The following is a 27,019-nucleotide window of genomic DNA, read 5'->3' as shown; positions in this document are numbered from 1 at the left end:
TAGAATTCTGAGTATTTATCGTGTGGATCAGGACAACTGGCCCGTTCCTCTGCCTCCCTGTACCTGGCATCACCCTAGCCTCAGTTACAACTTGGTCCCTCAGTACCTTCAACTGCTTCTGAAAATGCCTGACATGTTTAAAGGAGTTACAGGTGGTACTGCACCCCTCCTTAAAGGAGATCAAATATACAGGATGCCAATGTCTCAAATGAAGACTACACAATGATGTACCCAGAAGAATTAAAAGAGCTCTGAAACATGTAATGCTTGAATTTTACAGCAAGTCAAAGCACAAATACAGAACTCTTGGTTCGGCATCATCTACAGAGCATACCTTGTATTGTACTTCAAACACTGAGCCATGTTCAAACTTACCAGTGTAATATTCCTCAAAGGAAGAATCCTCTAGTTTGAAATGTACTTAATGATTTTATCAATTTTTTACTGGGTAATTTTAGCACCATGTGGTTCTTCGGGTTGGGGAAAAGGGTGAGCCTTTCCACTATTAAAGTGTCCTTTGGTAACTTACCTTTTTGAACCCACAAAACATGCTTGAAATCATCAAGGAATAATGCACGACGGTACATATTCATTCTACTACTTGAGCACACTCACGTGTTCAAGTCAGTAGTATATGCTTTCAGAGAAGGGGTAAGGGCTGCAGGTAAAGTTGAAAACGTAAAAGTATATACAATCCCAATTTTTCTGTTTTCACATATTGTTAAGAGAAATCATAATGTCTTGTTTCTTTCACTAAAGAATTCTAGTTGAGTGTGATTTTTTTCAATAGTGAAATTAAAGCCCAGAAATACTATTTATTCAAGAACAAAACAAATCATTAGCAGAAAAAAAGTTATGTGGAAGAGGTAAACTATTTTCTGATATAAAGCTTAAATCCTAAAATATAAAAATTAGCCGGGCGTGGTGGCATGCACCTGTAATCCCAGCTACTCAGGAGGCTGAAGCAGGACAATTGATTGAACCCAAGAGGTGGAGGTTGCAGTGAGCCGCCAGCCTCCAGCCTGGGTGACAGAGCAGCACTCTGTCGCCAAAAAAAAAAAAAAAAAGAAGAAGAAATAAAGGTGGGGAGATGACATGCTACACTGAAATTGATGTTTTAAATCACAGGGACAAATACCAAAATTTACCAGCCAACAGCCCAATTTTCTTTTAGTGAAAAGTACCCCCTATATAGCTAGTCATTTTTTTAAAATCTCAGTTAACATGGAAATACTTTTAGCCAACTGTTTTCAATTACATATACTGTGATGTCCCTTTATTTTTCTACATTCTCAATACCAGTTAACACTAAATAAACAATACTACTCAATTTCAGGAGTACATAATTATCCCTCAAATGTTGCCTAACAATGTTCCCTCTAGGGTCCTCTGTGTGCAAATTCCTACTTTATATATGAAGCACGTTTAAGATCTCAAAATGTGTTGAGGCTATTTCTACTACAAGAATCGCAATTCACAATCCAGCATGACAGGGGACAAAGTCCAACAGTACTGTAGGCTTCCTATTAAAAAATACTCATACTAAAATAAGGGTCACAAACAGCCCAATTGCTCAAACCACTCAATAATGAATAACACTGACAAATAACCACACGAAACCAATTATTATAAGAATCAAAAGATCTTAACCCAACTATAAAATGTAGTTTAAAAGATCATCTTTTAACATCAAGAATGGTGAAGACACTATTTCTATTTTAATGACATAACTCAATTTTTGTTTTGTTAGATTACTTTTCAAACCTCATTTACCACTTTGATCCTAAAGCATATGAAACAGATTTACAAAGGAAAAGCATGTACTATTCAGTTCAACCCAACCTATCATACCTTTTGTGCTGGGAATTATAGATCTTGACTAGAAAAAAAGGTAAAATTATGATGTATACTGGAAACTAAAATAAATGATTCTATATTAAAGATTCAATTTAGGAGTAATGTAGGAATGGGGAAAGGAGAAAGACTAAATTCTCATCTTCTATAGTATGAATTCAAGAGAAGACTAAAATCTCACACACACACACACACACACACACACACACACACACACACGACATTAAGAACAGCAGAATAAACATGCTATTAATAAATTTAGATGTAAAATGCCACAACAAACAGTTAGAAATGTTATTTCAGGGGAGCAACTCAAGAAGAGAGATGGAATTTAACTTGAATTGCCAGGGAAGACAGAGTGAGTGGGAGAGAGAGAATATGAGCAAAGAGAAAATGAGTTTAGACTAAGCTAGAATTGTGAAGGGCAACTCTGGCTGGATAAAATGGCTTCTGCTGGGGAGCAAAAACGCTAGACAATGCTTGGGCGATCCCTACACAACTGACACACATTATGTTCTTCTGTTGGACAGTGCTTCACCAAAAGTAGTCTAACCAAAGTATATACAAGGGCAGAGTGATCTGAGACAAAAGAAACTATAAGTCAAGAGACGCAGGTAGAAGACAACAACAGACCTGACATTCTATCAAGGAGGCAGCTCCACCGTTTCCATAATATTTAGTATTTTAATTTAGCACTCAGTTTTCCATGATATTTTTTTTTCTTTTCTTTTTTTTTTTTTGAGATGGAGTTTCGCTCTTGTTGCCCAGGCTGGAGTGCAACGGTGCGATCTTGGCTCACTGCAACCTCCGCCTCCCGGGTTCAAGCGATTCTTCTGCCTCAGCCTCCTAGGTAGCTAGGATTACAGGCATGCACCACCATACCCAGCTAATTTTGTATTTTTAGTAGAGATGGAGTTTCTCCATGTTGGTCAGGCTGGTCTCAAACTCCCGACCTCAAGTGATCTGCCTGTCTCGGCCTCCCAAAGTGCTAGGATTACTGGCATGAGCCACTGTGCCCAGCCCATGATATTCTTTAACCATAAACATCAAGCTGTTATACTTCAATCTTATACAACTGTTAATAAAATCCTAAATGAAGCATGCAGCCACACTTAATAGACAGGTTCTGAGAGATAGATCTAATAATTTCTACAAACCATACTTAAAAGCTTTATTTTTATAATATCCTTTAACACTCCACAACAAATAGTTATACTGTTATAATATACATTACACATTTTCAAAAATTTTTCCTTTCACTCCATAAAAGGATAGCAACAGAACCACAATGCTAGTAAATACCATATTTTCAAATTCATACCAAAATCATGGTGATTTCAAACATTTGGCAAGACTACTTCTTTAAAATTAGAAAATAGCTGATGTCATTATTTTAGCGGTAAAATCAGTATACGATATGACATTTCTTATACTGCCCTTATGTAGAAAGATTTATAGTAGAAATACCTACCTTATTTAATGTAAACTGTGTAAATAAAAACTGATTCATAAATATTTGGCAAGCTTCCTCTAATACAAGAAATTACCAAAATCATAAAAAAATCCTTATTTTTTTCTAAATATTACTACCACCAGTTTCACTAATAATGGCAAATAGCTACCATTACACAACAACCAGATGTTAGGTTCTGTATTAGCTACTTCATTTATGCTATCTTATTCAATCCCACAAGATTCATCTACAAAAAAGGCAAGCTTAAGGTGAGTAATTTTAAGTTTAACAGAATTTATGCATATAATCTTTTTAATTAACATTTTAAATTGCTTCCTTAAACTAATGAGGAAAAAAATGTTAGAAAAAAATATGTAAAGTCAACCAAAAGCAACAGTATGAAACTGTATTCTTAAGCATCTTTTCAGAAATGAATATTCTTGTTGAAAGAGAAATGTTCTGAAATCTAACTCTAATCTGTAATGCTTTCCCCCTGGTGCCAAGTTGCTACGCAGATGCCACAGTCAGAAAATTTTACCAAGCGTGATCACACTTTTCAAAGAAAGGACCCCATTTACTAACAGCACACTACGAACCACACAGGCAGCCGTCCCTCAATCGCCTCCATTCCCCTTACAATCATATCATCTGCCTTTCAGCCTTGTTTGCTCACCTCCCAGACCCTTCTTCCTCTTACTGGTCTGTCTCATTTCTCATCATCCTACCTCATTCTGCAAAAAAAGTTCATAAGGGCTGTTAAGAAACATTTGTATAGAACACTAAAAGTGCATCAGGAAAAGGTTTTATATAAATGTTAACTCAAAATATATAATAAAGATCTTTTATGTCTATACATTTTTTAAAAGATGATACCCTCCTTGACAAAGGATGGTACGCAAAGTTTTACATCCTAAAATACATATCAGGTTCCCCTCCCAGTAGTACAAACTAGTTCCTTCCACTCCAACACGACACTCCCTTTAAAAAAATAACCATAAATTCTGAAGAAGATATTTAAAACTGCAAAAACCTGAGATACGAAATGCAGGCAGATCCTGGGGGAGGGGCAAGAGTTTACCACCAGAAGGAGGAAATGGCACTGAATCAATCATCCTCATTCTCATGATAGTGTCCACCTACCCCTGCACCCTCCTTTTTAAACAGTTTGTAGCATAGGGCAGACTGAACCACAATAGCTAAAACTGACAGAAACCCCACCTTGAGTCTTAATGGCAAAGAACCAGAGGACTGAGTTAAAGAGCCCACCGCTGCTAGAACAGAAATTCTGGAAGGAAGAGAATCAGAGACACAAACTGCCCAAATCTCTGGCCAACTCCTAAATTAGTGCATGGTGCAGGCTCTCAACAGCCTGGGAAGGCTAAAACAGTGGTTTTCAACCAGGGGTGACTTGCCCTCCCAAGGAACATCTGGAACTATCTGGAGACATTTTGGGTTGTCACGACTGAGGGAGAAGGGTGTGACTGGCATCCGGTAGGGAGAGATCAGGGATGCTGCTGAACACTATACAATGCACAGGACAGCTCTCACCACAATTATCCAGCCCATGAATCAACAGTGCCAAGGCTGAGAAACCCTAGGATAAAAGAAGCCCACCACAAATGAGACAATAGTCTGGAGTCTGAATTCAGCCAAAGTTAACTCCTTGCTTAAAAAAGAAAAAAAAAGAAAAGGCCAAATTAACAATGTTCAAACATAACAGAATCCAGAGTCTCGACACTATATCAGTGTTCAGAATATAATTCAAAATTATTCAACATATGAAAAAAAACAAGAAAAATCTAACCCATATTCAAGAGAAAACAAAACCAATGGAGAAAATCCAGATTTTTTTAGTAGCAAAAATCTGTAAGCAATTATTGTAAGTAGCTTAAGGACATAAAGGAAAAGTGCTCACAATGAATAAACAAATACAAAATGACAGCTGAGAAATGGAATGATAAAAAAGGTCCAATGGAAATTATGGAACTGAAAATGACAATATCGAAAATAAAATATACACTTTCCAGTTATTTAAATCTTCTTTCAAAATCTGCCTTCTTTTATGTCCACACCACAGTAATGTTCACTAAATTCTATTCTATAAAGATGGTATTCTCACTGTGTTGCCCAGGCTGGACTTGAACTCCTGAACTCCTGGACTCAAGCAATCCTCCCGCTTCAGTCTCTATGGCATATGCATATAGCTAGGACTATACGCATATGCCACAGCACCCGGCGATTTTCACTAAATCTTGACTATAATTATATAAACCAGAAACTAAATGGAAATGAAAAGGATGATATCATCTAAACAACCATTTGATATTATTAAACCAATGGGTTCAGTCTGAAAACATACCATAAGTATCCTTTTAGGATTAATAATACAGGTGGCAGAAATATATGGTAGACTATAACAGGAATTCATAAGTAATAATAAGCCACACTGGAAAATTAATTTATACTTACTACAGCTGAAATTTTCCAAATTAAAATTAAGACAACATTCCCCTCTCGCCTACACAGATGAACTGTTTTCTCATTTTGTAAATACAAAATAAATGTGGAAATGAAAAAATATAGTAACAGCAAAAAATAGGAGCAGTCATTTCCCTCAGACAAGTCTGTTTTTAACTTGCCATAAAATTCCCCCCATGTTACTGAGATGCCATGAAAAAGGAATGGAAACAACCTTCCAGGCATATTCATTTTTACACTTTCTCTAAATTCTAAGATACTTCAGCGAAGTATGCTGAATTTAGCTACATTTACAAAGCAGAGGATAAAACATTCCTTTTTAAAATGTAGTCAACTTCTAGAGTAATCCATTTCATTAATCTGTAAGAATGATCTAGTTGATATACTGCAATATCATTCTATGGTACTTAGGCTCAGTCTATTATTTGGTCAGAAAAACATACCAGGAACAACATCCTAAATGAGGCTGAGATATGAGTAAACTGAACAGTACTTCCCTCATGCTACTAAAAGGTTAAACTTTGAACCTTTATTCATACATGCTCTGAAGCTTCAACTGACTTTCTTTCCAACAGGGTAAGTGGCTTTTGGCTAAAACATCCTAAGCAAAGGTGAAAAGGTGGTCACCTCTGTAATAAAAACTGAAATTAACACCTCAACTCCCATTTGGTACCTACAATTTCCCCTTCCATTTCTTAATCTGACTATGAATATCGTTACTCGAGTTAACACAATCCTTCCCTCTCTACAAACATGTTCTTTTAAAATTTTCCAACTTTTGGGAAGAATGGAATCAAACCTCCCGCATTGATGAATACAGGAGTTACTTTCTGCTTATAGCAGAAGTAAATACCACGAAGGCAACACGCCCTAAGTGGTAGAGAAAAAAAGAATGAAAGATCTGGATATATACAGAGACATACATGGATAAGACATGTCCAGACTTCACCAAATTCACTTCACTTAGAGAATCAGAGAATCTGAAAGCTAAAGGACAATTTAGAAATAAATGCTAAAATTGAAGTCCCAAGGGATTCGCTAAGTCCCACAAGGTCAAATAGTTAATGGAAAATCATCTATATTTCTGGATGAATGGTCTACTGAACAAGGAGAGATTTGTTTCGGGCTTGGTTTCAGTTATCTAGCCGGAATATAAAAAGGAATTACAATAATGGTATTCTCTCAATCTCTCCAGTATATTAAAAAACAAGGTATAGGTCAGGTGTCATGGCTGACGCCTGTAACCCCAACACTTTGGGAAGCCGAGGCAGGTGGATCACCTGAGGTCAGGAGTTCGAGACCAGCCTAGCCAACAAGGTGAAATCCCATCTCTACTGAAAATACAAAATTAGCCAGGCGTGGTGGTGCATGCCTGTGATCTCAGCTACTTGGAAGGCTGAGGCAGGAGAACTGCTTGAACCTGGGGGACGTTGCAGTGAGCTGACATCGCACCACTGCACTCCAGTCTAGGCGACAGAGTGGAACTCTGTCTCAAAAAAAAAAAAAAAAATTTAATTTAATTTAAAAACAAGGTATATCTTTTACTATAAAAAAGAATTTAAAAACCAGGTAAATCTTCTACTATAAAAAAGAATTTTAAAAACAAGGTATATCTTTTACTATAAGGTATTTTCAATCATTCTTGAAAATAGCATATATTTAAATATATTTTACTTTAAAGTGTAAAAATCAGTAATTAATGTTGACATATACTGTTTAGACCACTAATAGCACAAATGAAAAATAAAAACTAACAGTCATAACTTCTTTTAAGGTATTAAGAAAAAAAGAAAAAACTAGAAGAGTTAGCTAGAAAGCAAATACTGTATTTAACTATCATCGCCTCTGGTTGAAGTGGTCTTTCAATTTAACATTCCCCTATATATGTTTATGAAACTACAGAGCAAAGTACCTGGTACACGGAAAATACTTTAAAAAATTATAGCTACTACTATTAAGCTTTATCACAAGCCCTTATTAAGTGTTTGTCTGCTTCCTTCCTGAATCAACAGTTTTGTGTTTTGCAGCTACTTGTAAAAAATATGGCAAGAGCTCTACATTCAGTATCTTCACTTCAACTACCATTTATAATGCAAGCTGCTGCAATCAGAATTTCACCACTTGAAACTGCCCATGTTATAGTCACCATGACTACATAATTGCCAAATCTAATAGTCTTTACAGTACATGTTTTACATGCCTCTATGGCAGACACAGCTGATCAATCTTGAAACTTTAAAATTCCATGGTTCTGGTAACACCAGTCTCTCTTGGTTCTCATTTCCAGTTGACTCTTCAGTCTCCTTTATGTATTCTTGTTTTTCTACCCATTTTAAAAACGCTGATGATCGCCAAGACTCTAACTTCACCCTCTTCTCACTTTTCACACAATCCCCAAATATATTCAAATGGCAGAATACTGTAACTCCCTAGATAGACTCGCAGAAAATGACTAAATATTTTACAGAGCTATAAGAAAAAAAGCTGTAAAACTATTATGCATGATTACATAAGTCCAAACTGTCCCATTAATATTTATCTATGGATTTCCCATCAGCAAGCCCTTGTTAACAGATAGGCACCACATGTGCAAAGTAAATTTATGAGGAATAGAGAAAAAATTACAAATAGCTACTGTTCTCATTTTTCTAGACACTAGAAAGAGGCTTGTTTTACCGTTCACATTTGAAGTGTCTGCTCACCTTCTAGACTAGGGAACCATTCACTGCCTTCTTATCTGGGCACCTCTACAAGCTAAATAACACAGATGACTGGGCTATAATAGAGTTTGGGGAGAAAGAGGAGGATGGAGAGAAGGCGTACCACTCAAGAGCAGGGCAGGTTTGCCCGTGAGTCAGTGATAGCAAATTAATTCAGAAAATGGAGTACCAGGTTGTTATCTGTGAGGAGATAAAGGGGAGGATAAGAAAGGAAAGGAAATGAAAGTTTCAAAATGCTAAATATGGTTCTCCTACATCAAAACATTTCTGGTATGAGCTAATAATGTATTGCTACACAAAATACATGCTTTGCTATTAAATCAAAAAATGTATTTACATTTCTTAAATATGTATGTTAGGTAATGTAAGAAAATAAAAAAGAAGTTTTAAAAAGTCCAGAGTTAGGAGAAAAGACAAAAACCATAAAGTAATATACTTTCAGTGTGTATGGGTGTATGTGTGGTGGGGGTGTATGTGCACGTGTGCTATCAGCACATACAAAAGTAATTAGAATATTTGAAAACATGTGATGCTCTCTGGAGTTATCACCCAAGAGCAGAGTAGGTTTGCCCAAGAGTCAGTGACAGCAAACTAACCCAGAAAAATGAATTAGCAAGTTAACTTAGCTTCTGTATACCTGATACCAAAAAAGATCAAAGGCCCACTGTTATTGAGGGCAATAAACTATTTGCTAAAAATGACATTCAAAGACTAAAGTATATAGATTTCAAAATCTCCAGTAATAAAATGTGGATTGAAATTAAATTAGAAAACAAATGCCTTCCCAACAGAGAGAACCTGCATGATTGGAATAATTTCCAAATGATTTTAAAAGAATTTATTTTTCACTGGTTTGTTTTAGAACATATTCTGAATGCAAAAACTTTTTTCCAAGTTCAACACAGACCTCAGAAAACAGAAATTTTGTACGTTTGATTTTAGTTCGTCACCACTCTTGAGGGCAAATCCAAAGTTGTCTTTTCTACTTAATCTTTTCCCAAGGATATGAATAACAAAAGATGTCAATACAGAGAAAAAATTATATTGAATGAATTTCTATGTTTCTAAAACTACCTAATCAAATACATATATTTAATATATAATATATAAATAATCTATTTTAGAATTCTCATGAACATCAACTCATATCAAACATTAAGAACTCTTTTAGGAGTCCATTAGTAAATGAAATCATAGCACAAGAACTTTAAAGGAGTACAGAAAGAAATTATAGCACAAAAAATCATATGCTATTATTCCAACAGGAAGAACTCATTCATCAGTATTTTTTTCACCATGATTAGAATATCTAAAATATGCAGTATGACAAATCAGTAATATTAATAATCAGTAATGCTAGTAATCCTAGCAAATAGATAGTATATCTACATAGCATATATATCTATATAGCATATATATCATATACACTATATGCTAGGATTATAGGTATTATATATAGATACTATATGCTAGTATTACACTATACTTAGAAATAAGAGCTTTTCTAAAATATAAATTGGTACATTTAATTTGTTTAGCACTGGGCAACAGGTTTTCCTCTCCATTAGTCACTAAACAGATCTGTTCCAATGTACCAAAAAAGACACAATTAAACTTAAGAAAAATTAATTTAATTCATTTCTACTTTCTCTCAACTAAATTATAAACTGCCACATAAATTATCTAATTTAATCTTCACTATAACCCTCTTAAGACATTATGATTTTCAACTCAATAACAATCAAAGTTCAGCTGAGATAAAGTTTGTCCAAAATCTAACTTGCAAGTGGAAGAATAAGATGTGAACCCAATTCTCTTCTAATGCTAAATGCTCTGCTCCACAGCATGACTGTCCCATTTAAAACTGTCCATCTCAGACATGACTACTGAGATCCTATTTCAACATCTACCAAGAGGCTCTATTTTCCACTCAGAGAATAAAAGGAGGAAAAGGTCATCATACCTAATAAAGTTTTATTAAAGCAAATGCCAATTTTTAAATTCATCTTTGGTTTAAATTTTCTAATTGTTAAGCTTTTCTGAAATACTATTTCAAAATAATTTACATTTCTGCACTGTAGGAAAACAAAGTCCCATATTCAATCATGAATATAAAGTCTAAAATTCATTCAATCACAGTGCTCAGATATCAGCAGCCTCCCACTTATATTGAATCAAATTCCCGAATACATTACATGTATTATTTACATCAGGCTTGCTAAAGTTATGAAGATTTTTGGAGCCTAAATGAGTGGAAAGATATACAAACTCCATATAAAATTGGCTGATAACTATATTTGACTTTTTAACATTATTTTTTACTATTAACATATGAACTGATACTCCTTCAATCCCTATTTTGTAGCTACATTTCCTCTTCATCCCCAGTGGCTGTCAAATCATCCTGTATTTTATGATCTAAAGATATTTTATGACTAGCTCAGTTAACTCACCAGTGACACAATCCATGCTAGGCATGGACAGATGCACTCAGAATGATAAAGAAGGTCACTGGACTAAAGCACTCCATATTTAACTCCGCAGAGTCTTAAACACCTCAGAAAAATTTAAATTTAAGTCCTCTGTAAATTTAAGGAGAATGCTAAGATTAAAACTAAAAACCAAAGGCTCACACTTATAATCCCCAGAACTTTGGGAGGCCAAGGTGGGCGGACTGCTTTGAGCTCAGGAGTTCAAGACCACCCTGGCCAACATGGCAAAACCCTGTCTTTACAAAAAATTTTAAAATGAGCTGGGTGTGGTGGTGTGGGCCTACAGTCCCAGCTACTTGGGAGGCTGAGGTGGGAGGATCACTTGAACCCAGGAGACAGAGGTTGCAGTGAGCTGAGATCACGCCACTGGCACTCCTGCCTGGGTAACAAAGCAAGACCTTGTCTCAAAAAAAAAAAAAAGACGTAAAAATAAATAAAAGTAAAAACCCATGAAACACATTAGTTAAGCCGAATCAATATACATATATATATGGAAAAAAAATCCCATTTCATCAGTCAAAATATCTGTAAACAGAATCAAACTTTTACACATCCATACACATTGCTACTTCTTAAAGGATTTTGAATGTACTGAAAAGCGAAAATGCTTCAAAAAAGTTTATGGTGATTTGACAAAGAAAACTTCCGGTCCCTAATTTATCTGCTTTGAAAATTTTCATAAATCATGTTTGGTTAATGAGAAGATTCCATAACCATTTCATTAAAGATTTAAGGCAGACAGGTTGAGTGAGAAGACTACTAATTAAGTCTCTGCTAGAAACTAGGAAAGTTAAGCAAGCAAAGGTTCCTAATGAGGCAGGAGTTTCCAGATGAAATTTTGCAACCAAAAGAAAAGGCCTAATCTTAAAACTACTATGTAAGGCTTACGGGCTCTAATCTGCACCCAGTACCTGGGACACTTAGGGCAAGTACACTGATAATAAAACAGAATCTAAATTGAATACCATGCTCATCAATAATGAATATTCACCATCAACTTATGATTCCAACTATGTGTATGCTACATTCAGAGGTAGCCAAAGTAAATTTTAAATTTTGAGGGTTCTGTTTTCAGCTTCTGATGTGACTGATCTAAAATTCCATGTCTGTATAGTATCAAGGACTGCATTTAAACACACACACACGATGGCTACAAGTTTAGGATTGTTTAGGAAAGTAATTCACAGTTCTGGTTTTACAATCGTCAAGGATGTGTTGATCTTCTTTAAGGGGCACCAACGAATTCCACAAAAATTGTCACCATGTCTTTATTGTATTTAAACTTATGCCATATAACACTTTTAAAAAATTAATGATGAGGCCAGGCGCAATGGCTCGCACCTATAATCCCAGCAGTTTGGGAGGCCAAGGCGGGCGGATGGCTTGAGCTCAGGAGTTAGAGCTCAGCCTGGGCAACACAGCAAAATCCCATCTCTACCAAAAATACAAAAAATTAGCCAGGTGTGGTGGCACACACCTGTGGTCCTAGCTACTTGGGAGGTTGAGGTGGGAGGATCACCTGAGCCTGAGAAGTTGAGGCCGCAGTGAGCAAGATGGTGCCACTGTACTCCAGCCTGGGTGACAGAGTAAGACCTGGCCTCAAAAAAAAAAAGTCAAAGATGAGGAAGGAAAATGGAAAATAACAAAACAGATTATTTCAATTCCAAATAGTATAGTAATATGTGTTTGAACATGAGTATATTGGCAATCACCTTTCTAATCAATCTTTAATATTGAATATAAATTTAATAATATAGTATTTAAGAACACTGTGATCCAGGAATCTATTTGAATATATCTAAACTACTAACATTATTAGGAAATAAATAAAATCAATAAGCTGTTCTCCCACCCACAAGGCCAAAGAAACCAAAAAGCCAAGAGCATTCTAAAGGCTCACCTTTTGTTGACTGGCTTTTCATCCTTTTCGTAGGGTCGGACAAACCATTTCCCAATCCTAACGAAGTTCTTATCCATTAGGCACCTAAAATAATGACATCAAGAATTACTTTTATAGTATCAACAACAAATTAGTAAGTCGCTGAAGCAATACACCAGATGAGATACATCACCAAAAATAAAAACACCACCAATTAAACTATCAAAATCTTTTATCACTTAAAAGTTTTACGTTATACTTCCCAAAAGAACTCTCGGACACTGGGCATAGAATCTTATGCCCACGTAAAACGGAAAATGTAAATGCAAGTAAGCAAAATAAATTGATTGATGTATTTCTAAAACATCTTACGCTTCAGAATTACTTCAAATAAAATCACACTTCTGCATAATTTCAATTCTTGCATCATCAAGAATGTTAGGAATATAGCATTTCTTAAGAGAACTTCAGAGATACTCGTCCAAGCCACTGACACCCATCTTCCAAGTGGTTTTTTGTTGTTGTTGTTGTTGTTTTTTTAATGAGACAGAGTCTCTGTTGCCTAGACTGGAGGGCAGTGGTGCAATCTTGGCTCACTGCAGCCGCCACCTCCCAGGTTCAAGTAATTCTCCTGTCTCAATCTCCCAGGTAGCTGGGATTATGGGTGTGCACGACCATGCCTGGCTAATTTTTGTACTTTTAATAGAGACGGGGTCTCTCTTAAATGTTGAGCCAGGCTGGTCTCGTACTCCTGGCCTTAAGTGATCCACCCACCTCGGCCTCCCAAAGTGCTGGGATTACAGGTGTGAGCCACCGTGCCCAGCCCATCTTGCAAGTTTTAATGCAGGTTTTTTTTATTTTTTGGCTTGGCATGTGATAGGCAATGCTTTTTATGTGACAAGGATCTCAGTGACAAAAATACAGCACAGCTTTATCTTACGTATTTTCTTTTTGTAGGCACAATAAAGTACTTGATTATGGCTTTGCGAGAAACAAGGAATTGCAATTGTGTCTTCTATAATGAATATCTGCTTTACTCATATACAAGCTATGGCCCACTTCTGTATGTCATTTTAACATCAAATCACAAGGTATTCTAACATGTATTTTTGAAGACATGTTAAATGGCAAGTGAACCCAATTCTTGTAACAACAATAATACACACAATTCAGCTGAACTGACAACAATACAGAGAGTTATGACCAAGTTCACTCATGTACAGGCAAATAACAACTATATGTTAACTGTCACCTGGCCAACGGTGGATGTCATGGATTGTAAGGAGTATAACTGATTTTAAAAACATAAAAATGAGGCTGGGTGTGGTGGCTCATGCTTGTAATCCCAGCACTTTGGGAAGCCGAGGCGGGCAGATCACCTGAGGTCAGGAGTTAGAGACCAACCTGGCTAACATAGTGAAACCTCATTTCTGCTAAAAATGCAAAAAATTAGCTGGGCGTGGTTGTGCACACCTATAATCCCAGCTACTCGGGAGGCTGAGGCAGGAGAATCACTTGAACCCAGGAGGCAGAGGTTGCAGTGATCTGAGATCGCACCATTGCACTCCAGCCTGGGCAACAAAAGAGAAACTCCATCTCCAAAAAAATAAATAAATATAAAAATATAAATATAAAAATGTGGGGGGACATGGGGGAAATGTGTACACTTGGAACTAGTGAAATACAGTTATCTCTAACAGTATTCAATGAAATTCTACATATTTTGTAAGAAAAGATATCAGAAGATATCAGAAGACTGAATGATTCTTCTATACAAGGTTCTACCTACCAGCAAAAGAGTTATATAGCAATTCTTTACTCCATATTGAGGCAATTCTGCACATGGCTTTTGCCTCTGTAATTTCCATACCATCAAGGAGGATGGAAACAATTCAAGCCCTCACCCAACTCATTACAGGTTAGATAGGTTAGTAAATGGTAATAGTTTCTGATGACCACAATGGAACTCCTTTTGGGTACAGTCAATTTGGAGAATCAATGTACCAAAAAGTCACTGGGCTCAACTGGTTTTACTTTGAAAATAAATTTCTACTGCAATCTTCATTGTTCACAATGAAGAAAATCATTTTCAGAGTAACCAAATATGTTTTCCTAAGGTTGTAAGTTAAAAAAAAAAAAATGCTTTTTAGGGGTAAAGAATGTGACTCCATTAAATTTAGAATAGGAAATATGGCACACCCACCCAAGGAGGAAGTACTCAAGAAGCAAAACTGAAGAAGTATCTCCAGTTTATTCACTAGCTAACAGACTTAATTATATTTTTTATTAGAGTACATATAAACATATTTCCACTAGAACTCTAGTGTTTGACACCAAGTTTCTGCAATAATATTATCAATAACTGCTACCAGAATCACTATACCACCACTACCTGGTTGATTACCAGGCACAGTACCTCATTCAATTCTCGTAATAGTAATAAAAGATGGGTGTTACAACAGCAATTTTTATAGATGAAGAAGCTGAGGCACAGTGAGAATGTCATCCAGATAATAAACAGCAGAGTTGCACACAAGCCCAGGTATACCTGATCACAGAGCCAGGACATCTAATAATTAGCATACACCAACTCTCATGCTGTCACATTTTCCCAATTCTTTCCTTATTTCTTAAGTCCAAATGTACCTTGTAAATTACAGGTCTATTTAATGTGATAATGTTTCTTTATTCTCCAAAAGCCATTGTTAAATTGAAGGTGTATCTTAAAATTGATAATGCTAAGAATAAAAGCAATAGGGCACGTAACAGGTATGGCATCACATCAAACATTGAACAGTCTTCCAGTAACACACATCCTCACTTAGAAAATACTGTTTTTAAAAATATTTATTTCCTCATATTATGTCTTGAAGGTCAGAATTCAAAAGAACCATTTATCCAATAACAAATCATAAATTTACAGTGTACAGAAAGAAAAATCCAAGGCTATAGACAGTATAATATGAAATAAAAGCAGATAAAATATCTGTGACTAAAGAGGACAATGTGTGAAAGTTTATCTGCTCTTCTATCAAATAAGTCACAAATTCTATATGCTGACTTCATTCCAGAAAAAACAACCAAGGTCTGGAGGGTGGAAGAGCAGTGCACAGTCAAGACCACTTAAGGACAAAAGCAAAAGGCAAAAAGGCTGATGAAAACGCTGTCAGAGAGTCCAACACTGTGTGAATAGATCTCCTTGAGTTTCCACTGCAGGTCACATTTCTTCATCAGGCAATGTCAACAAAAGGTTGTTATACACAAAACAGCCATGGAAAATACTAATGCTTCAATCTGAAAACCATGTGTTTCCAAATGAGAGTCACAGATAACTTACATGATTTTTCATTTGCTAATGAGATTCCCTGTGATCGATGATTTCCCACACAATGAAAGGAAAACATGACAGCAGAGAATTGCATGAAGTAGTGTTTTCACTCAGTTTTTTAAGTATTGTGGCAGAGATGGGAGATACACACAGAGTCCCTCCAAGATTAGGCAGTATAGAAAGTATTTCCACACGGTTATAGGAAGAGATGAGAGAGAAGGTGTGCCTTTGCTAAGGAAGACCTAACTGATACATGGGAATATGTTGACTCAACAGTAGCCTATATAGAGGCACAAAGTCCTTGGTTCTCAAACGTTTTTGGGTCATGGATCTACAGTTTTTTAAAAAATTGGCGGGGCACGGTGGCTCACCCCTGTAATCTCAGCACTTTGGGAGGCCGAGACGGGTGGATCACCTGAGGTCAGGAGTTTGAGACCAGCCTGGCCAACATAGTGAAACCCCGTGTCTACTAAAAATACAAAAATTACCTGGGTGTTGTGCTGGGCACCTGTAATCCCAGCTACTCGGGAGGCTGGAGCAAGAGAATCGCTTGAACCCAGGAGGTAGAGACAGCAGTGAACCAAGATCACACCACTGCACTCTGGCCTGTGTGAAGAGGGAGACTCCGTCTCAAAAAAAAAAAAAAAAAAAAAAAAAAATTAATGCGCTAGGCATGGTGGCTCAGGCCCGTAATCCCAGCACTCTGGGGGGCCAAAGTGGAAGAACAGCTTGAGGCCAGGAGTTTGACACCAGACTGGGCAACACAGTGGAACCCTGTATCTACAAAAAACAAAAATTAGCTGGGTGTGGTCACGTACACCTGTAGTCCCAGCTACTCAGGATTCAGGGATCTGAAGTGGACAGATCACTGGAGCCCAGGAGGTCGAGGCTGCAATGAGCTGTGATGGCACCCTTGCACCCCCGCCAGGGTGACAGAGCGAGATCCTGCCTCAAAAACAAAACAACAACAAAAATTAATGAAAGTCATTTTAAATTCTTTCCTCAGAAAAACGTGTGGAATAGCAAAACATCGTTCACAATTACATAGGGTTGGTAAACTATGAAGCATGTCCTTGGCTCTGAATTTCTATATTAAATACTACCACTAATGTCTATTAACCCTGCTTTGGCCTGAAATCTCTTTCTTCTCCCTTCTCCTCTAATTTGAATTCTATTCATTCTTTCTGTCCCGAATCAAGCCTGCACACTACTCTAACATCTACAAATCAGCACTTTCACCACTGAGTTGTAATGATTAAGTTCTACAGCTTAAAACTATCAGATAAAACTGATAGTTTTGTCAGGGAATAAAGTACAGACAGTGTCTGTCTTATTCACTGACAATATTCAACAAATATTTAACTACCCATTATGTAACATGCTTAAATGTATGCTCTATATTGGGAGGTGCTCAATAAATATATGAGAAATGAATGCCATATACCAAGGAGTATTTTCCTATTCATGTAATGCTGGTATTTTTCTTGTTTATAATCAGTAATCATGGGTAGTCTTGTACAGTTAGTTGAATTTTCTTATGTGTATGTATTCTCACTAATGCAACATTGGTGTTTGAGGGGAAAAAAATCTACGAACTTCACTTCTTTATAGCCCATCATATCCCACTGAAGATTAAAATCATAGCAGATTCATAGACACTAAAAAATGTTTAGTATGACCAGCACTGCTGCCCAAATGCTTTAATGATATTTTAAAGAATATAATTTGCAAATCTTTTAATGAAAGATAATTCTAAGATATAAAAGTTACATCAGAAATATAATTTCCCATTTTTAAACTCTATCAATCTTTGAGGGTCAAAATTTATACTTAACTTCAAAAATAAATAAGTCAAGCAGACACACTCCATCTGCCAAAAATTGTTTCAAATCAATATCATCATAAATAGTGCTAAGACTATGTATCAATTAACCCTGGTTCTCTACTCAGTAAGTAATCCCAGTCATTATTATTGAGATTTTCTGAATGACTTCACTTTCCAAATATGATATAATGCTGTAAAGTAGTATAATATTATCTGGCAAGATCATTGTGATGCCAGATTTACAAAATGGTCTTTAAGCAATAGGAAATTATTTCTGTTCCCAATCCCCGCCACTTCCCCAAAATCACTGTTTCAAAAAGAAAAGAGCTGCTGAAAAATGAAAATGAAATCAGGCTGTGTGTATGTGTGTACCTAATGTTTCTGTGTCATGCCATATGGCTCTGAATAATTAAGCACAAATGCAGCCTGATTCCGAAGTTGGCACCCCCAAACTCTAATCCCAAAGCCACAGGCAGATCTGACGTAAGATTACAAATGTCACCAGAGCAGCCACAGCCTAGCTCAGGAAGCCATTTCCCAGATGAGACAGTTGGGAGGTACAGAAGGCAGCCCACCACTAGCTCTGTTCTTTTCTGGGCCCTTCAAATTATTTAAGTATGACAGTTTTGATAGATTTCACTATCATAACTGCAACAAAATTATATCTTCTGTTAACCATGGAGTTACAGGGCAGTTCATATAGAATAATTTTACATTACTTCATACTAGAATATCTCCACCAGCATCAAAGCCTTTTGCTCACCATTCCAATCCAAATCAAACATATATGCAAAGAAGTCTCCTTCCTAGAAACTACAATGCTCCCAAATCCTAAGCAAATAAAATAAACCTACATAATCAAGTGGCTGAAGAAACTTTTCCCAAGTGATCCCTATATTTTCATTTTCTTTTTCTATTGAGACAGAGTCTGGCTCTGTCACCCAGCCTGGAGTGTAGGGGTGTGATCTCGGCTCACTGCAACCTCTGCCTCCCAGGTTCAAGCGATTCTCCTGCCTCAGCCTCCTGAATAGCTGGGATTACAGACACGACCCCCCACGCCTGGCCTATTTTTGTATTTTTAGTAGAGATGGGGTTTCACCATGTTGGTCAGGCTGGTCTTGAACTCCTGACCTCATGATCCACCTGCCTCAGCCTCCCAAAGTGCTAGGAGTAAAGGCATGAGCCACCGCGCCAGGCGATCCCTATATTTTCATTACTTTAGGCTACTACTGTGCCCTAGTGGATATAATCTCCTCTCGCCAGGCAAGCCCTATTAATCCCATCCTCTCTAACATGCCTGTCCGGTTAGCTTCTTTCACAGGCCTAGCCTCACCTGAAATGTCCATTCTAATGTAATTTCAAAAACTTTATCTCTCCTCTAGTTTTATATTTTTAGTGTCCAATCTCATTCTCCAACTACCAAATTATGTACTTATTTATTTATGTTTAGAGACAGAGTCTCACTCTGTTGCCCAGGGTGGAGTGCTGTGGCAGATCAGAGCTCACTACAGCCTCAAACTCCTGGGCTCAAGCCATCCTCCTGCCTTGGCCCCGCAAAGAGCTGGGACTACAAGTGCACATGTCACCACAATCAGCTAATTTTTATTTTTTATTTCTTTACTTTTAATTTATTTTTATTTAGAGATGGGGGTCTCACTTTGTCGCCCAGGCTGGTCTCAAACTCCTGGCCTCAAGCAATCCTCCTGACTCAGCCTCCTGAGTAGCTAGGCTTAGAAAGGCAAAAGCCGCTGCTCCCAGATCAATTTTGTTTTTTTTAATTTAAAGTCTTAATTCCTTCCCTTGACCAAAAAATATCCAATAAATATCTGATTAGTCTCAGGTTGAATGTTTCTTTCTAGACATTTACAAACAGACATGTGCTTTCAGTCACTTGTGTCTACGGTATTTGTACTGTCTCTTTCATTAAAGTATATGCTCCTTAAGTCTAAAGACTCATTCTCCTACTTTCTTTAGAGAAATAAACACTGTTATTTCAATAAAGTTGGTATTTATTGATTACTGATTTCTTGCTCCTGTTATCACATTATACCCAAGGACTCTCAATGTTACAGTATTATCTCACGATTTCTTCAACTAGGGTGGTACATCCCACCCTGCTCCAGTGAATATGTAATTCTGAAATCCCTTCACCACCACATCCAAGGCCATTGTTCATTTGCTTTTTTTTTTTTTTTTTTTTTTTTTGAGATGGAGTTTCACTCTTGTCACCCAGGTTGGAGTGCAATGGCACAATCTCGGCTCACTGCAACCTCCGCCTCCCGGGTTCAAGTGATTCTCCTGCCTCAGCCTCCTGAGTAGCTGGGATTACAGGCATGCGCCACCACACCTAATTTTGCATTTTTAGTAGAGACAGAGTTTCATCACGTTGGTCAGGCTGGTCTCAAACTCCTGACCTCAGGTGATCCACCTGTCTCGGCCTCCCAAAGTGCTGGGACTACAGGCATGAGCCACGTGCCCGGCCTCATTTGCCCCTTGATAATCACCTCTATTGCATCACCTGCATTACAATAACACAACATATTGAAAGATAGGAAGAGACAAATATAATGCTATTGTTATCATAATTGTAATTCCAATTTTCCCCACATTATTTTCACTGTATTTTCCACGTAAAATATCTTAACTCTAAACACTGAATCTTGGCAAATAGAGCAGCTTTGGGCCAAAGGCAATTTTACAGCTGTGTTATAAACTATCATGGGGTAAATACACTAACAACCCATTAGTACAGCAGCAGCAGCTGACTGCTCTTAAGAGCCGTTATGTTTTACAAATATCAGATACCCACAGATTAAAGTCTCCCTAAGTAAGTATGGACATGATAAAGCATAACAACTTCAAAAGACCCAAGTAATCTTCTCTTGTATACAAAGCAATCATTTGCATTTTAGAGGGAAAAAAAATGAGCTTTCTATTGAAATTAACATATATTTTATTCTAAAAAGTTAAGAAAATTTAAAGTATACTACTGCACATAATGCCAATTTGACAGCACCGTGTCAGACCTTTTAAATATTTCTACATAGCTAGAAAAGCAAGACTTTCCTAAGTCCCATATGTGGTACAAATCACTGAAGCACTAAGAAAAACTCTTCAGAAGTTTTTGAACTGCACATATTTTCTGGCTTTTTAAAACCTTTTACCTCCAATATTTTATTTTGATAGAGTTAGGTGAAAAGGATATGGTATATTATGAAAACTTATACTAACTATCCTAACAAAATAACAGCCATTAGGTCTGCAATACTAAAAATGCCAAATGAAGAAACCCTTGAAAAATGACCGCAGATTTTTTCTTCCCAACATCTACTGATAGCCAAAGTACTTTCCCCTAAGGAGTGTGAGGCAATCTGAACTTAAAATATAAAGTGTAACCTTTGAGAAGTTCATCATAAATACCTAACAAAATTTCCCTAAATTGAAGACTGATGAAGAACAGTCTGAACTGGTGCATTATTAGAAAGGGGGGAAGGATAGAAAGAAGTAGACGGGACTAGCAGAGACTCTACATAAGTAAAAACTACATTAATGGTATTTTATCATTCTGGGCATTTTTCAAACAAAAAAAAGATAAGTGATCATTAAGAAAATAGGAAGCACATTTACTTTCTCAAAAGAGAGGAAAAACAAGCGTAATTGCATGATCTAAAACTATAAAATTCAGAATGTCTAAATACTCTCAGATACTGAAATTCTGACAAATTACAAATTAAAAAATGACAAAAAGAAGTCAGTAAGACTCAAAGTTTTAAAAACCAGGTATAAATATAGCCATAGGTATGTTTCAGAAACGTATCTGTTTCAGTAACATAACTGGCCAGCTGTCTGGAAGACAGATTACAGTAACAGAAGGCGAAGATAACTCAATTAAGAGGTATGGTAGATATATTCTTTTCCCAAACGTACACTATCCCAATGTATATACTATATAAATAAATGCTATCCCTTTCTGTCCCACTGATATCAAGCCTGGCCATGTACTTTCGGTATCTTCCTACTGAAAGATGATACCTTGCCATGCATTAGATTTTAAGCTTGGTGCTGAATGTCTCGGCCAATGAAATGTGAGCAGAAATGGGACATACCATTTCCAAGCAAAAGCATTAATGGGCGACTATGTGCTCCGCCACTGCTCTGTGCTCTCTACCATGGACCCACCAAGTCCTACTCAGGAGGGTGCCCTGTCAACATGAGTTGCGGAGGGAAGAGGATATAGTACTATAATCAATTACTCACAATGAACACGAAATAAACCTCTATCGGATGAGCTAGTAAGATCTTTCAGGTCTTCTGTTACTACTGCATAACTGAGCCTAACCTGACTGAATAAGTCATAAAACATTTATGGTATCCTGAAGCAGGCCAAAATGAAGAGAATGTGACCAATTGGATGGACATCTGGAAGGCAGGCAAGAAAAGGCGAGGAATTCAACATTATATATTAAGAACCACAAACAGAAAAAGAAAAATTCAGGAGGGTCGAGATATCAAAAAGGCCATCACATGGATGCAGAACTGGTTGCGTTATAAATGATCCCAAAGAACAGAGTTAACAAAGAAATGAAAGTTAGAGGAAGACGGACTTCTGCTCAGTGTAAGACTTTCTAATATTAAGTACTCTTTAAAGATAAAAAGAACTCTTTGGGAAACTGTGCTTAACAAAAAGTATATATCCAGTAAAAAAGATATAACGCCGGGTGCAGTGGCTCACGCCTATAGTCCCAGCAGTGTGGGAGGCCGAGGTGGGCAAATCACTTGAGGTCAGGAATTCAAGGCCAGCCTGGCCAACATGGTGATACCCCATCTCTACTAAAAATACAAAAATTAGCCAGGTGTGGTGGTGGGTACCTGTAATCCCAGCTACTGGGGAGGATGAGGCAGGAGAATCGCTTGAAACCGGGAGGCAGAGGTTGCAGTTAGCCAAGATCGCGCCACTGGACTCCAGCCCAGGGAACAGAGCGAGACTATGTCTCAAAAAAAAGAGGGAAAAAAAAAAGATACTATAGAAAGGGATTCCAGAATTACTTGGGCAAATGGGATTCCAGAATTAGCTGGGTAAATGGACTATGTGACTTTTAATGTTTGTCTCCAACTCTGAAAAGGTAGTATCAACACTTCTGTTAGCTAGTATCAACAGCAGTTAACCATTTATTGAGCTCTTAAAATGAGAAAGGTACTGTGCTGAGCCAAAGAACCCCTCCATCACCATGTTACTGGTGAAGGAACACAAGCTCAGCAGGCTTTAGTCACTGGCATGTGTCACACACTTAACTGGCAGAACTGAGACCCAAAATATCTCTTATCTCTGAAGGAAGTGAAGAAAAGGACTTAAACAAACATGTACCCCGAAAAAGAGACATAAAATTAAAGCTAACTATGTTCTCTTCTGTCTGATATCTTTATGGAAAATGCTCTTGAGTAAGTAGCAGTGACCTTTTCGGTGTTTTTAATGGACTGATGACCCTAGCTAGATATATACAATATAGTTTCAACAAACACTGAAGAGTTACAGGAGAACTAAGTGAAAGATGAAAATATTTGAAGTCACATTACTGTAGAATTTAAAATATTCTACACAGCATCAATATAAAATTAGCTCAGCACCAATCAATAGCAATGACAAATGAAATTGTATTATTCTGTGAGAAATTTCCTTAATTTCTATAGTAAAATTATTTTTCAATAACTCACTTCAGCGACATTATTCTGTATACAATAGAAATTGCAGCCTTTTGTAAAGAAGGTCAATTTATATGGCTCCTGCTTAGCTGTGAGAGATTCTCAAGGTAGTAAATGAAATTCCCTTTTAATTAAACCTATCTTAGGCTTAAAAAATAAAAAGCAGAAATAATAGATCACAATACAAACTTTGTTAACATGCGAACTAAGGAAAAAACGGCTGGGGATCCACAAACACTCTCCAAGTGATAAAGTCCTTGATGATCTGTTTTAATAACCTCAGTTCGGCTGGGCGCCGTGGCTAATGCCTATAATCCCAGCACTTTGGGGGGCCAAGGAGGGAGGATCACAAGGTCAGGAGTTCGAGACCAGCCTAGCCAATATGGTAAAATCCCATCTATACTAAAAATACAAAAATTAGCTGGGCATGGTGGCACGCACCTGTAGTCCCAGCTGCTCAGGAGGCTGAGGCAGGAGAATTGCTTGAACCTGGGAGGCAGAGGTTGCAGTGAGCCGAGATCATGCCACTGCACTCCAGTCTGGGCAACAGAGTGAGACTCCGTCTCAAAACAAACAAACAAACAAACAAAAACCCTCAGTTGTAGCTTTCAAGCCAGAAACTCTCAATATCCACATCTTATCTGAATAGAAATGAAAAGACATAACATAAAATTGCCAGGAATTAGATAGTAAACTGTATCTCGATAAATTCATATTATACACAGATTTTTCAAAGACTACAATAAACGGTTGTACAGATATCCAATATTTTGGCTTCCCTGGGTCTCACTGGAAGAACTGTTGTGGGCCACACATAAAATATATTCTACCACTAACACTAACAATAGCTGAGCTTTTATATAAAAAAAAAGGGGGGGGGGGCGCGGAAGCCATGCATAATTTTCATGATATCCACCACCACAGATAAGCAAGCATATATTAGTCCTTCCAACTTCTATTGACAATGAATAAACGGAGCCAACAACAATTATTTAAATTTGCTTTCCTATCTCATAAGCAGGGTAATTTTCATTCACAGAACAAAGCTACACTAAGTTTGATAAGAGAAAATTATCTTAAAGAACAACAGGATTAGTACCATTTTTCAGAAGAATCTGAAGTCATCCATACAAACTGTACAAAGATGGTTTGTTTGATCATTATTTTCTAAAAGAAAAGATGTTTTATTTGTTTCAAAATTAACTCCTGTAGGAGGGTTCAAATAGAGCATTCTGGAACTACTTTAATGAAATTTGAAAGAATACAAATCAAAGTATGTAAAATAATAAATTTACAGTGAAAATAGTTACTGGCATTAACAGTATGGGAGGCATTATGTGGCACACATGATATATATTTATTATCCAGCAAAAGCTCACAGTACATGGTGTCCTGTACTTAATTATTATATGTTAACTAAGGCTTAGTGAGATTAGGGTAACTGTCCAAGAAACAGACCCTGAAATAAAGCCAAGGAATACTAAAATTCTTTAGAACTATCCCAAACTTTATATGTCATAATTAATTTCCTGTCTTTGTTTGTTTGTTTGTTTGACACAGGGTCTCACTCTGTTACCCAGGCTAGAGTGTGGTGGAATGAACACAGCTCACTGCAGCCTCAACCTCCTGGGCTCAAGCAATCTTCCCACCTCAACCTCACAAGCAGCTGGGACCAGAGGCGCACACCATCATGCTTGGCTAACTTTTAAAATTTTTGTAGAGACATGGTCTCACCATGTTGCCCAGGCCGACAATTTTCTTATAAATAATAAAGTTTAATTTGACCTGACTTCAATTTCCAACAAAAATTCTGAATTCATGAGCTAAAAATAAATGAATTACCTGCATTTCCCCTCCCTCCCAGTTTTTCTGCTCTTCTAATTGTCTTTCAACAAAGAAACATGCTACCATTGCCAGTACAAAACTTAAAAGAATATAATTCATCTTCGCATTTGTTCGTATGCTTCTGAAAGGAATAAATCTTGATATTTAAAAAAACACACAGTGAGCTACAATTTTAAAATATACTTTGTTCCACATACCTTATAACTTTGTATAAAAAGAATTGTGCTTAAAGGTGTGTTAATTATTGCAGAGATATCAAGAGTTTTATTCTGGTACAGGATTATGGCAACAGTAAGTTTTCTACATTTTCTTGGATAGAGTTTGTGTGTACTTTTTTTGTTCTACAGTGGGAGACAGAATTACCAACTATTTCGAATACTTAAGAGTACTCAACTCTTAAATCAATGGTTCCACATTCATACTATGCCTTAGTAACAGATGATTTCTACGTCTACTCCAAATCACAGATTTGGAGGAGTACTCAGAGAAGCTATAGTTGAGAATGAGAAATAGAGGAATCTTCGGTGAGAAAAGTCTTTCTGAGCAACTGAAATAACATATCAACTGTAGCTCAAGTATCCTAAGCAGTTATATTATAGCGGTAACCACCCTAGCAAACAGCTTGGATAAGAAACTGGAAAGTCCTTTCAGCTTTGATTACCTAAAAGTACTACATATAGATTCAGGAAGAGAAGTAAAAAGTTTTTCTCATACAAGCTCTTAATGAACCCATTCTTTGTCAGCTACTTCTCCCCTCAAAATACTATTCAGAGCCTGGAACATATCCTTATGCCAGAAAGTAAGGGGATGCTCCAAGGATGGGATCGTGTCAAAAGGACATAGGAGTGAGCCATGACAAAGAGGCTTCCTCTGACCAAACCTGGAAGAATTTAAGCACCAAAATAAATGATGGTAAAAATCAACTATAATCCATTGAATAAAATAACAACCCATGGGTTCCAATTTACATAGCAAGATAAATAAATAGGGAAATAAAATGGAAGAAAATGAAAAAGTTCTTCCTTACAACAGGATGCTGACTAATAAAAGTAGAAAGAGTGGTGGCATTTGAAAATTAACATTACAACCATAACGGTAATAAATGATTTAAGCAAGGACCACCAATATAGGCTAAAACAAATAAATGAAAATTTGATGAGAAATAGAATAATTACACAATCTCATTGTATCTGGCCACAAATTACTTATTAATTACAAATAACAAAATTGACAAAAATAATAGTTAACAAAATACTAGTTTATAGCGGAGAAACTTGACAGAACATTACCTCAGTCAAGTGACAGAACATGTTAACATCACTAATAATGGGACACTGATGATATGAGCCTACTGAAAATACAACATCACTTCTATGGTATTCCTACTACTAATAAAAAGCATAACCTGAATTTAAGCATGAGAAAACTATCTACAACTGAAAATC

General features: G+C 36.8%; 1 protein-coding gene across 5 annotated transcripts in view; it reads right to left on the bottom strand.

Annotated features, from left to right (window-relative positions):
* Window positions 1–27,019, bottom strand: part of LOC105495270 (mediator complex subunit 13L) — a 317,806-nt gene that overhangs the window by 125,383 nt on the left and 165,404 nt on the right. For all 5 annotated transcript variants that reach the window (XM_011764584.2, XM_011764594.3, XM_071071010.1 and 2 more), the window contains one exon: window positions 12,898–12,981. In XM_011764584.2, the coding sequence (XP_011762886.1) occupies window positions 12,898–12,981 (84 nt within the window). The remainder of the gene's footprint in view (window positions 1–12,897; window positions 12,982–27,019) is intronic.

Source organism: Macaca nemestrina, chromosome 10, assembly GCF_043159975.1.
Source record: "Macaca nemestrina isolate mMacNem1 chromosome 10, mMacNem.hap1, whole genome shotgun sequence".
In the NCBI taxonomy this organism is placed as follows: Eukaryota; Metazoa; Chordata; class Mammalia; order Primates; family Cercopithecidae; genus Macaca; species Macaca nemestrina.
This window is presented reverse-complemented; position numbering and strand designations above follow the sequence as displayed.